General features: G+C 40.5%; 1 protein-coding gene across 4 annotated transcripts; it reads left to right on the top strand.

Annotated features, from left to right (window-relative positions):
• The first annotated feature begins 69 nt into the window (after window positions 1-69).
• Window positions 70-12,938, top strand: C2H6orf52 (chromosome 2 C6orf52 homolog). 4 transcript variants are annotated; one of them, XM_074944854.1, is made up of 10 exons: window positions 70-187; window positions 1,432-1,616; window positions 4,293-4,362; window positions 5,491-5,567; window positions 5,664-5,800; window positions 6,514-6,645; window positions 7,663-7,782; window positions 10,327-10,519; window positions 11,390-11,435; window positions 12,553-12,938. In XM_074944854.1, the coding sequence occupies exons 4-10, from the start codon at window positions 5,538-5,540 to the stop codon at window positions 12,687-12,689; spliced, it is 795 nt and encodes a 264-aa protein (XP_074800955.1). In that variant the 5' UTR covers window positions 70-187; window positions 1,432-1,616; window positions 4,293-4,362; window positions 5,491-5,537; the 3' UTR covers window positions 12,690-12,938. The 4 variants fall into 4 exon arrangements, with proteins under 4 accessions (XP_074800955.1, XP_074800954.1, XP_074800957.1 ...); XM_074944853.1 differs by having other exon boundaries at window positions 5,661-5,800; XM_074944856.1 differs by lacking the exon at window positions 5,491-5,567.
• The last annotated feature ends 351 nt before the right edge of the window (window positions 12,939-13,289 follow it).

Genomic DNA, 13,289 nt, shown 5'->3' with positions numbered 1-13,289 from the left:
AGGTTTCCTAGCCGGGGTGTATCCTTTGGAGTCCCCGAGTCGGATAGGGAGGGCGCGGGCTGTGGGCGCGGTTGGGCCCTGGGGTTGGGGTAACAGGCGTCGCTGGGGCCAGCTCAGTGTGAGGTCCCGGGCGGGGGCGGAAGTAGGACCCGTACGGCTCCTTATGGCGACGCCGTGGATGGGAGACGTTAGTGCCGGGACCGGGCCGGGGGGGGGCTCGCGAGCGGGGGGAAGCGGGTGGGCTTCTCTCGCGCGCGCTCCCAGGATTATCGCCCCCTTCCCCTTCTGGGGGTGTGGGTCTGCCCTTCCCCGGGGCCTTTCCCGGAGCCGCCGCCGCCGCCCCTCCCCCTCTCCTGGCGGGCGGCTCCCCCATGGCAACTCCGTTCTCAGCTCCGCCCGCTGACCCCACCCCCGGGAGGCCGCGGGGAGTGACCGGGGGAATCCGCCCGGGGGACCGTTGCGGGTCGGGTCACTGCCCTCGGGGTCAAACGGCCGCCCTGGGTCAGTGGGTGAAAAAATCCCCCCCCCCCCGACCCTTTCAACGCTTCTGCCCGGGGCTCTCTGCGCCTTGGCCGCGCCACACAAATACCGTCACGCGCGCACACCCCGGGCAGCAGCAGCAGCAGCTTCCCCGCACCGGCCAGGCAACTATAACCAGCCCCCCTGAGCCTCGCCCAAGGCACCCACCCCTACCCATCCCGAGCGTGACCCCTCTGTGTTACTGTCTCGTGACGTACAGCTTCGAGGTCTTAAACGTGCCTCTGAATATGTGATTCACTGGCCATGGTTTTTCCATTTTACTATAAAGTCGGAAAAAAGAACTGGAATTAAGGATATTTATGCAACATTAATCTCATAATGGTCGATTTTATTTTGTTTTGTTTTTTTTAAATGGTCTTACTTTTAAAAATCTTTCCTTCATGCTACTGCCTGAAAAAGTTAGGCTTGGTCTACACTAGAAAAGTTTTACTGATAGGACTGTCAGTTAGTGGGTGTGATTTTTCCACTTATACAGCTATAAGCCATATTTTGGATGCAGTTAGACATGTATAAAAGTGCTTTATACTGGTATAGCTTATTTTCCTTCCCAACCCAGAATAAGTTATACTAGTCTAAGCATTTTGATACAAATATAATTACATTCACCCTAAGGTATTTTTGACATTTTAACTACATGAGTATAATTAAAGAGACAAAACTTTCAGATACATACAAGCCCTTATGTGCATGCTTAAAGTTAAACGTGAGTAGTCCCATTGAGTAGCCCTATTGGAGTCAAATACTTGAAGTTAAGCATGCAAGTCTTTCCAGGATTGGGACCTTAATAACTAAATGGTAAATTACCTATGTAGCTAATGTTAGTATGAATAAATGATGTATCCTATTAATGTGTATACCTCTAACTTTTTAAAAAATTTGTTTGAATTGCAGTGAAAAGATCAAATGACAACTATCAAGCTCAGAGAATAAAATACCAAAATTATTGTTTCATATAGAAGACCATGATAACTGTGATCAAGATATTATTGCATCACTTTTTTTTCTGATACAATTTTTCTGCGGTCAAATTGCTTTTTTATTGTGCTGCAGCTTGAATTAAATGTTCACACAGAGTGGTAAGTCCAAAAACAAACCACATAAATGGTCAAAAGTAAATTGGACAGTTTTTAATCTAAAGGCCTAGTATTAGAACTTTTTTGATTTTATTTTTTTATACAAAAGTGAAATTTTGTTGGCTCTGTCTCTTTAAATAGCAGAACTATAGTAAAACCTTGCTGATGCACATTTTGCTAATCTGTGCATTTCATAATTTGTGCAAAATGACATCCATCTGTATCAGAAAAGAGTTAATAGTAGAGTGCTGTTGTAAAGTCTCCCATATTGTTAAAAAATTAATTGCTGAAATTCAAAGTGAAGTGCTGCTCCTGAAAAGATTAAAGCAGTTCTCTCCAACCTTTTTATGCCCAAGATCACTTTTTGAATCTAAGTGCAACCCAGGATCCACTCCTTCCCCAGGCCCTGCCCTGCTCGCTCTCCCCCACCTTGACTCACTTTAACCGGGCAGGGGGTTGGGGTTCAGGAGGGGGAGCGGGCTCTGGGCTGGGGCCAAGGGGTTCACAGTGTGGGAGGGGGCTCTGGGCTGAGCGTAGGGCAGGGAGTTGGGGTGCAAGCTCTAGGAGGGAGTTTAGGTGCAGGAGGGGGTATGGTGTTCTGGCTCTGGGAGGGAGGTCAGGGCTGGGTCTGGGATTGGGGTGCGGCCTTCCGCAGGGCAGCACTTATCGTGCGTGGCTCCTGGTTTGCGGTGCAGCAAGGTTAAGGCAGGGTTCCTATCTGCCCCGGCCCCATGCTGCTCCTAGAAGGGGCCAACGCGCTCCTGTAGCCCATGCGGGGGGGTGGGGGGCAGAGGGCATGTAGCTCCGAATGCTGTCCCTCTCTGCCAGCACCGCCCCCTCGGCTTCCATTGGCCCCAGTTCCCCATTCCTGTCCAATGGGAGCTGTGGCGGCAGCGCTTGCAGGCAGGAGCAATGTCATGAGACCCCCGCCCCCCCCCGCCCCCCCCCAAAAGGGGGGGCCGTGGGGCTGTGCTGGCCACTTCTGGGAGCGTGTGGGACCAAGGCTTGCTCCCTGCCTGCCTAGCAGCAGCCCCACAACACCACCAGAGATCGTGATCGACTGGGGGAGTCCCCAGGATCGACCAGTCGATTGCGATTGACCGGTTGGTGACCACTGGATTAAAGCATGTGAATGACTATTCACCTGAATAGTCCCACTGAAGTCAGTGGGACTACTCACCTCTTACAAAGTTATGTGTGTGTTTATGGGCTTGTCTACACATGAAAATTAATTTGCCTTAAGGCACGTTGTGAATTTAAAGGACAGTTGCTGTTCCTGAATAACTCCATATGTAGACAAGCTAAGTCTTTGCAGTACCAGGGTTTTAACAGTTTTCAAACTGAGTTACTATTGTGATTTACTAAATTCACGATAGTTCCCATAGTCATTAGAATGAAAGATGTACTATGTATTTTGCCACATAGATCCCACTTTAGGGTAATATGTTACAAAATCTGTTATGTGGAATAATACGGGGTGAAATTTCATCAGGCAAGCATTTATTAAAATGTACGAAGTACTGAATGTAGAAATCATTTGCAATGGAGTAACAGAGTTTAAAAAAATTGTTGTGAGAGAAAGTGCTGTGTGCAGTGACGTGCTCTTATCCCTAACATTGTTTGACTAGTGAGGTGATTTAAAAGAAAATACACAGTGAATAGCTATTTCAGATTTTCCTTAAAAATTGTATAGAGCAAGTGAGTGAGTGAGCTAAGGGGAAAAGGCATTGAAACTAATGACATAACTGCACAAAGCTGTAGCCCTAGCACCGGCCTTTGGCCACTATTGTAATACAAATAATAATGAGAGGCTAAATTCAGAGGTGCTAAATGGCTATGTAAGTTACAAGTCAGTAAGAGGGTGAAATTTACATACCAGGCTGGCAGAAGGGGGGTAGCTAGAAAAGATACAGGAGGGCAAAATTCTCCCTCTGCTTTACTTTATATTGTCTTGTTTCTTTTACTGCTACAGGTGCCTCTTCCATATGTACCACTCTGCACTCTCTTATTGATTTGTAACTTACACCGCCAACCAAGGCACCTTTGAATTTGGCCCAAAGAGAGGAAGAACCAAGAAAACCTCAAAGGCCCATAAAAATGAGCTAGCTGTCTTTTTAAGCTTTTGGATAATAGATCTTTCCGCACTTCTAAGCTGACCTTATATCCCCCACCAACCAAACACATGTTTAAAATAATAGTAGGGTGTGAGAGAGAGACACACACACACACACACACACACACACACACACACACACACACACACACACACACACACACACACACACACACGGAAAACCTTGAGGCTGTGGTGGAATAAGAATAGAAACTCACAACTGTCCTCTAGAATAGAGAAGTTGAAAGATAATTACTGGTCTTGGTGAATAGAAAGGATATGTATGGTCATTCCAGGTTATCCCAAGTCAAGCTGTGTCATGATTGATTATTTGATCCACAAATAATCCATGGTTGCCAATAGCAGTGGTCTGCATAGGTGTATTAAGGTGAGGCTTTTGCAATGCAAGTCTGAGCTCTGGAACCTTTCAAAATTCCTCAGGTTAAATCTCTTAAATCTGATTTAAGAGAAGGTGAACAAGTTCTTAGCTGTGCAGCAACAATTTTTTTTTAGTTGAATTACTTTTCATAAAAGCTTCTCCTCTCCTCCCCTTTTTCTTTAAATAGAGGATCAGAATAAATTGTGAAGCAGTGCAGCATTCCTTGTGAAGAAAACTTTTGAACAGTGGCAAACCAGGTAAGATCATCTGGTGAGAACAAGTCGAGGTCCACAGTGCTTAGGAGGGATACTAAATCATATCCAGAATTCTTAGCAAATATAAAACTAAAATAGTTTCTCTGAGTAGGTGGATTCTAGCCCTGTGCTTCCTTCAGGTAATTTGCTAATTAATTACTCTCCCCTACTCTGGAAACCTAATTATATCAACTGAAGCAGGTTGGGGGACCTGACATGAAGCATTGGACTTCCCATTGTTTAAAAGTCAGTTCTCATGGAGGGGCTTGCCTGTAACACTCTCTGAGCAGGATATATGCAAGCACTCACACAGACATTAACGTTCTACTTCTAGTAAGTAAAATTTATTGATAAATACCAAATGTATTAACTCTTGGAGCCCTAAGGATGAGAATCCTCATTCTTAAGATTCTAAGGTGAGGAACGTGACCTGCGTTAACTCTACCATCATCTCCCTCCTTCTCTTCTCTTTTTTTGTAGTTGCCCTACCTCCTTCCTCTTTTTTGAGTGAGGCATGCTTTGTGCCTGTTTCTTCTTTGCCCTGCATCTGGGCATGAGTTCCCCTGGGCTCCAAACTAGAGTCTATCTGTCCCTCACCTGCTTTCCCCTTGCATCCCATCTACCAACCTCCTCTTGGTTCTTGGCCTGAGCGAGTGACTGACAACTAGCTGTGAGGAGAGGTGTCTCACAGCAGCAGGAAGGGAAAAGCTTCCAGCAAAAGGGAAGCAGGGCCAGTTGAGGCTCATTTTAGGCAAGAGTGATGACCTAGCTGTGCCTTTCAGTCACCCAAAAAAATGCTACTAGAATGCTCTAGCACAGTGTGTCTCAACCTTTTTTATGCCAGCGACCAGCTTGCTGCTTTCCTAAACTGTGTCAGGAAGATTTCAGGAACTAGCGCTGGTCCACAGACTGGTCATTGAGAAACATTGCTCTAGCAAGTCCTACAGAACGCTTAGGCGCAGTCCGGTCCTTAAAGTGATTAACATTTAGGATTGGCCAGCATCTAAGGGATAACTGCTTTATTTTATTTTTTTTTAATTCCAAGAGGAAGCTTTCAATCCTTTAGCCAGCTTGACAAGTCAGGGGAATATGGCTGTTCATACAATCCTTTGGCTCTGTTATTTTTGCCAGGCATTTTCCCCAGAGGCTGCTTTCCCTCATGGGAGGCGGAGGGAGAGATGGGACCCCAGGCTTCTTTCAAGGGCAAGGTGAATATGGGGAAATCACCTGTGGTGATGGGGAGTGGGTGGGAGGAATTTAAACGAGACTAAGTACTATAAAGCTTTTTTTTTTCATCCCAGCAGGATACAATGGGAAAGCACAAAAGAGAGTCCCTACAAACCTATAGCTGGTGGAGAGGACCACAGAAAAAACGAAAGAAAAAGAACAAAATAAAAGCAGGAAGAACAGACTATGTTAGTGTTGTTAATCTTCCAATCAGGTAAAAAACTCTTGAAACAGACCAAAAGAACAAGCCCCTGTCCATAATAATCCATTTAAATCAATAGTGAACACTGAACGAATACTTTGAGATTCTTAAATGGAGGTTCTTATGTAAGTGCCAAGTATTGTTTATGCTAGTATATTTTGTAAAAGTTAGTCTTTGTAATGAGATTTCATTACACCACTCTGCTATTAAATCTTTGCTGAAATGTGAGTGACACCAATAGCATATATTTTTGGGGTTATCTTTTTACTTAGTACTTTGAGATCCATAAACCATGCATTTATTCATTTGTTGCTGGTATTTTTCTCACTCCTCTTCTTTCCTCTTAACTAAGACATAGTAAAATCCAATCAGAGTTTGTTTTTTTTGTTTTGTTTTGTTTTGTTTTTTTAAAAAAGGTGGATTGACTTGGACATCTGCTCACTCTCAAAGCAGAAGTAAAGCCTGTTTAGCTAGAGCAGTAGGCTGGACTCAGCTTCGAGCATATTGCACCACAGTGGTTGTACAGTACTACAAGATTTGGACCGATCCTGCAAATGTGTACACTGCCAAGTACAATGATCACTACAGTGTGTAGTGCTATAGAAGACCATGGTGTTTGCAGGATTAGTCCCATAGTTATATGCAATAACTTAATAGCTTTCTGAGCAGTCTCTTAAGATTTCAATATTCTTGCAATCTAATTATTTCTTTTCAATCCTTTTTAGACCAGATTTCTCAATAGTTGTAGGAGAGCTAACTCCTGAAGTGGATGATTTTCAGCTCTATGATTATTTTGTGAAAAGGTATCCTACATGCATTGACTGCAAAATAGCCACAGACCTATTGGGATACTCCAGGTAATTTTTACACAATCAAAATGCTGCTGATAAAAGGACTGTAGACTGTTATTTGTAAACCACTTTGTCAAACTTAAACCTGGATCATGTTTCTGTGTTTTTTCCCAAAGCAAAGAGAAGGTAGAACAGAGGTTAGAGTCTATAAACAAAGCAATATTAGAGGAAAATCCCTTGTGCGATTTCAAGTCTTTGTCTGGATTGGGCACATAATAGGCCAAATCGTGATTTCACTAGGCACATATTTGCATGTCAGAAAATGTATCTGGGGAGGCAAAGGAGATGTACATTGAATTAATGGGGCTCTGCTCATGCCCAGCCGTGCACGTACGCATAGTCAAGTGCGGTACCGAGGGCTAAGAATTATCCCCATTTGTTGGATGGGGAAAACAGACAAGGGGCCACATAAACTGAAGTCAGTGGAGTTGAACCTGCTTATACCAGCAGCAAAAAGAGCCCAGAGAGTTCGTGACTTGCCCAGGGCCACCCAATGAATCAGTGGCAGGACTGGGACTATAACTCTTTGTTGCTGGTTCCCTATTAAGATCACAGTACACTTTGGGGGCAAGAAACACAAAATACGGAGAAAGTGAACTTTTCTTCTTAAAAGGCTAAGTACTGTAAATTGATAGCTCTTGGTTAACGCTAATTGAGGATGTGGGTAAATCAGTTGCCATATACTCCATTAATATGATACACAGGTAACTACGTTATTTTTAATTAATTAATTCTTTTGTTGAGAACCACCATTAAAAGAAACTTGCTCTATTAATCTGACTGGAGTCAGCTGTCAGTATTTGCTTTTTGACACAAGTTTGAGCTCTGAGAGAAAGCATTTAGCATGGGTGTTTAAAAACAAACAAAACAAAACAGGTAGAAAGCAAATATGTACTGTAAGCCATAGTAACTACAATGCTAAATAAGGGGTTTGTCTGCAGAAGACAACACTAAACTTACTAACTCTGTTATAATGCTGTGTATAGTGGAATTACTAAAATCGCTACATTTTGGAATTTGCAGGGGGTATGGCTTTGTCAGATTTGGTGAACAAGGTGATCAGATGAGAGCACTGCAAGACTGCCAAAATGCACCAGGTCTAGGTGGAAAACGAATCCGACTGAGTATAGGAATTTCTAAAAGGTAATGAATCAGTCTTGTACTGACACAGGAATTAAAGGTAGTCATTAAACACTGGGAGCTTCACCTTGTCAAACCATATGTCATCTGTAATGGTGGTGTCATCCCATATTTCATGATATAAAGGATCTAGTTTTGCAGTTCTTCTATTTAGTGCTCCTCCATCTGCTTTTCCTGTCTGGTAACCATGAGGTAGCTAGAGCCTGGCCAGAATTCTGGGGTAAATTTTTTCAAAAGCACCTAAATGAGCATGTGTTTAACTTTACTACTGTGAGTAGTCCCCCTGAAATCAATGTGGCTATTCATAATAGCAAAGTTAAGCACATCATAAGTTATTTCAGGATCAGGGCCTTAGGGAGTAAATAAAAAAGATTTTTCCAATGAAAATAGTACCGGGTTTATTTTACAATGATCTGGTGAAGTGAGGGAGCACTCTTAAGCAGGGAGAACAACAAAAAAAAAGTCTATAGTACAAAAGCCAAAATCAGATCCCAAATGCGATATACAGAAAATACACCAATTTCCATCAATGTTCTTTGCTCTCCAAGGATTCCTGACTTTGAAGCTCTTAACATGCAAGTGAGGACTGTGAATCACTCTTAAAGGTTCCTTGTTCTGCCTCCTAAACTCTTGGTCAGTGATAGGCACTTTTTGAGGCAATCCGTGCTTTTCCCAGTTAGGTTTGAGTAGGTTGATATCAAATTGACATACGGTCTCATCCAGTACATGGGTGAAATAGCATGTAACAAAGAGGAGGAAAGCTCCTAAACTTACATAAATTACCTCGCCTTATATTCCTGTTAATCTGTGGGAAATATCCAAAAATGAAGCTCCCTTTTCTCTTAGGTATACCCAGACCTTGTAAATATTACCTCTTTCCCTTTAAAGGAGATAAGTCTTCTAATTCAAGTTGGCACTACCCAAAGCTGGTCTGAGAGCTAGATACCATTGTCTTCAAACTGTCAGGTTATGAACAAAATGTGTATTTCTCCTTTTTGGGGATCCTGTGATATGGGGGTATGTTTCTTTCACATCCCAAAACAGGATCAGTGTTGCATACTTAATAAAGAGTTTGTTTTTTTAATAATGTCCTTTCAAAAACTTCAGTGTCTTTCTTTGCTAATTTTGTCCTTGTCCATTTGGTAAAAATGACTTGATTGTTCCTGTGTATAAAAACTGAGAAAAGATAACTTGGTTCAATTTGTTTATGTATCATCCTATTCTCTTGTAACACTAGTAACTGTCATTAAAGTGTGGGTGCAGCTTTCATGACAAAGGCACTTATGTGTAGGTCCTATATTGATTTATATTTCTAGTTTAGTAATGACAGACTGGTTGACTTCTGTGCCTTTTTTAAAAAAAAAAATTTAAAATCTGGAAGACATTACCCAGGAGACATTTAATCTGTTTCAAATTTAGGTTTAAACTAGAGGTTTTACTTTATTTTGGTTTATTTTAGCTTTGCTTTCTTGGTTAAGGTGCAGACTGTACAACTGGCTTTTCTGTGTCTGTGTAGAGAACTATGAAAATAAATGGGGCCCTACAAGTATAGGAGTCTGCCTGCACAGGGCCACATTTAGAATTGGGTATTAAATATGGAAAATCTGATGTGTCTCTGAAATGTGCAATCAGTCCATCTGACTTCATTGTATAGTGTATAATGATGAATGAGTATCAGATGAATCTAAAATAGGGAGTTTTCTAATTTTTCTGAAGAAAAAATTGTCAAACTATTTTACATTTCTTCCTTCACTCTATTAGTAAATGAATCAGGCTCCTTTTTAGAGTTTGTGCTTTTGCTGCTTATTCTCCACTTCTGACTTCATAAATTGTTGTGGCAATGATTGTCACAAACAAGATTATAATTTCAGATGGGGAAAAAAACCCTGGCAGCTGCTGAATGCCAAACCAGTCTCCATGCAAAACAAGTTCAGGCGGAGTGTGTGTGGGAGGGGGGAAATGTGAGGTGGGTTCTTTTTTTTTTTTTTTTTTTTTTTAGAAATAAAATCCCAGAAGTTTCAGATGCTCCTTAAAATGTAATCTGTTATCTCTTTGGGATTTTTTGTTTTGTTTATTTTCCCCCGGAACAAAGATTTAGTAATTAGCCAAGCAAAACATAAAGGGCTAAATAAAAAAGAACGTAGCTTTAAAGCAGCTGTACTTGATAGCTGTTTGACAAGTACTACTTAACCAATTTATAGCAGAGCACTAGACTTTAGCTGCAGAAACTGTGTTTATGCTGACACTGAAACTTACTTTAAAGTAAATGGATAGAAGTAGTAATAGTTTCATGGATTTGGATTTTACCCAGGATAGTAATTACTATTGGTATTGGCAGAGGTGAGACCATTTACTTCTGTATAAACACAGATGAAAAGCACTGTGCAGTGATTTTCCTCACCCTTTCATTTCTGGCAACTTTTTCAGAGAAATGTTCACCATCATAATTTGATGTACAAAGACTTACTAAATTGTTTAATTTTAAACTAAAATCAGTTTACATCCAGTTCTTAAATTCTAATTATAAACTTTTAAATATGTTTTTAGAATGAAAGCAGAATTCCAGCGGTATCAGTCCTATAACTATAATGATTATTATCAAGATTATCAGAACTACTACTCACAGTGGGGTTATGATCCTTATGCTGATTACAACTATAGCTATCCTTCCTATGACAACATGCAAGCTGTTGGAGATTCTGCTATAGGAGACTCAATTCTGACTCCAGCTGTATTTGAGGTATTGATCTTACTGAATTTACATTGAAGATAAGTTCTTCCCAAAATCTTAAATTACATAATTAATTTATAACAGAGTTGTATGTCATTTCCCCCCTTTGGTTTTAACATGGAAACCATGCTTAAATCCTATGATAATGTGTAAAATAAGGACTAAATGGCAGTCTGAATATCCAAGCCTTAATATGATAAACTTCTCTAGTATTAGACTTCTATAATCCTCTAAATGTGTACTATTTGTCCTTGCATTATTTATTTATTTATTTATTTATTTTGCCAAATGTGATTCTGACAACATTATCTGTATGTAATTTTTTATCCTAATAAGTCTGTCCATGAGGCACATAGTTTAATTCTCTAGTTGTTCTAAGCCAGTGGTTCTCAAAGTTTTTTTTGTACTGGTGACCCCTTTCACATAGCAAGCCTCAGAGTGCAATTCCCCCCCTTATAAATTAAAAACTCTTGTTTTATATATTTAACACCATTATAAATGCTGGAGGCAAAGTGGGGTTTGGGGTGGAGACTGATAGCTTGCGACCGCCCCCCCATGCATTAACCTCGTGACCCCCTGAAGGGTCCCAACCCCCAGTTTGAGAACCCCTGTTCTAAGCCATACTTAACTATTAAATTGGCTTTCTCCTGAATATGTCTATTTTTTAGAAAGGGAATGGCTTGAGGTTGAAAACCCCCCCTTTTTTTTTTTTTTTTTTTTTTTTTTTTACAGCTTTTAACATTTTTTTTTAAATGAAGATGCATGAATGCATTGAAAATCCTTTTTTCAGATAATTGAATGTAAAAATTTCTGGAGAACCTGGAATTGATAATGATTACACTTCTATAAAACTAACAGACATATTCTTGTTTGTTTCAGGAGACCCCAACTGTGGCTGAAAGCAATGATGAACTAATAACTGAAGGTAACGCTAATGCTGTCATACTTCCAGATTGTTTGGTCCTAATAATGTCTGGCGTTATAAAATTTCTATACAAAACTGCTGACAAAGTAGTGCTAGTTCATGAAAAATATCTTTACAAATGTTGCATTTGCATTTCCAAATGAGCTATTCTAAATACTGGCACAGAGGTCAGCAAGTTGGGAATGTAACGTAATTTACATTGTATGTAAAATTAGGAGTTTTCAGACTTGGCACTTTTTATGACAAATGACTTTCGTCTTCATGTAAGAGCAAATTAGAAGAAATAGTCTTTTGTCCCACTCTGCTAATTTTCATCCATGTGTTATTGTCCACCTTATCATAATTTCTCTAGCTTTTTACAGCCTTGACTCTGCTTTAAAAAATCTCAGTAGAAAACAGGGTTCATAAATCTTTTACGGCATGTTTAATATCAGTACTGCTTAACAGAATCCTATTCTAAAAAGCAAAAGAGACATCTGTTATATTTAGTACAGAACTCTTCCCGCTCGTCCCAAACAAAGTGGGGTGCCCTACCATTTATCTAGCCATAATGGTATGCTAGCTTATGCCAGAGGACTCTTCCCCTGCTTGAATTGCTGTTTATCATAATTATCTGTCTGAACCTGACCAAACGTCAAAGTAAGACTTTGAACCTAACTCCTTCAGCAACTTTTCACCCTCATGCCTGAGACATAAGTGTATGTTGGATACTGGGATATTAGGAAAGCATATCTTGGCATGCATTTTCTCTCCTTTTTAAATGTAGGGGTAGTGATATTTCACAGGTTTGTAGCGATGGGTGTATAATTTAGGTTAATACCTTCAACAAGTCTGTGCAAGTGTGTTTTAATATAATTGATTTTTTCACAAAGTAGTAATGTAGTCTCCATACTTTAACCCTAAGCATTAATGTAATGTAATGTTTGTTATTTTAAAGTCCAGATTGCAGAGGGTTTTTTTTGGTGGTTGTTTTTTGAGGTGGAAAGTTTGGTGTAATGAATAACAGTAACCACATGTCACATATGAAGCTCTTGCCATTAATTTTTGTGTATGTGCCTGTGTAGGTCTTCGGTGCTGGGTCCAATTTTTTTTTTATTTACTGGGTTTATTTTTGCAGATCCACAGCTCCATCTGGATGTTGATGAAATGAACAGACAATTTATGGAAAGAAGTGAAGAACTCTATGACTCACTCATGAATTGTCATTGGCAGCCTCTGGATACGGTCACCTCTGAAATCCCTAATGCTTTCTAAAAGTGTCTTACATGAATATATAGCATGACCGTTATGACCAAGGTGCTAACATTACATTTCTTCTACATTACTCTAGACCATAAGTTTTAAAGCACAAGGATGGGTTGTTTTGCTAAGCTTTTGACAGCCTTTGTAATTTTTGTTCATCACTCTACTCATGAAGCATCTTGAAATCATGTAAATATTCTAGAAATGTAAAGAGTTGAATAGAATCTCAAGATAGACTTGCTTGTGTAAATAAAATCTCGTTTCTGCAAACCTGTCAGTGGGGAATTTCACTTCTTCACATGTAAGCGATTGGTACACGTTCTCTTTTGGGCTTGCATAATCCAAATGGTCTCCTTGTTTCCATAACTTTCTAACTTCTACTTTGGAACTGACACCATGCTATAGAATGGCTATAGCTAGAGTGAACATTAGATCTAGCACCAAAGAAGTACCTGAAAAATAAATATAGATGTGAACATATTCTGAAGATGCTATTGGCTCAGTTAGCTAGCAGCCATCAGTGTTGGGGACTCCCACACTTGGGAATGGAGCATTCATTCCCATGGCTCTCCTGCAGCCTCCTGACACTGAAGAATTGCAGTTGGGCAGCCA

The sequence above is a fragment of the Natator depressus genome, chromosome 2, assembly GCF_965152275.1.
Source record: "Natator depressus isolate rNatDep1 chromosome 2, rNatDep2.hap1, whole genome shotgun sequence".
NCBI classification, from domain to species: domain Eukaryota; kingdom Metazoa; phylum Chordata; order Testudines; family Cheloniidae; genus Natator; species Natator depressus.
This window is presented reverse-complemented; position numbering and strand designations above follow the sequence as displayed.

Excerpts from the sequence above, each read along its gene's own strand:
- C2H6orf52 (XM_074944853.1), top strand. The coding sequence starts at position 5,538 with ATGGGACCCCAGGCTTCTTTCAAGGGCAAG. Across the intron at positions 5,568-5,660 it reads AGGCTTCTTTCAAGGGCAAG|CAGGATACAATGGGAAAGCA; the intron begins GTGAATATGGGG and ends TTTTCATCCCAG. Across the intron at positions 11,436-12,552 it reads TGATGAACTAATAACTGAAG|ATCCACAGCTCCATCTGGAT; the intron begins GTAACGCTAATG and ends TTATTTTTGCAG.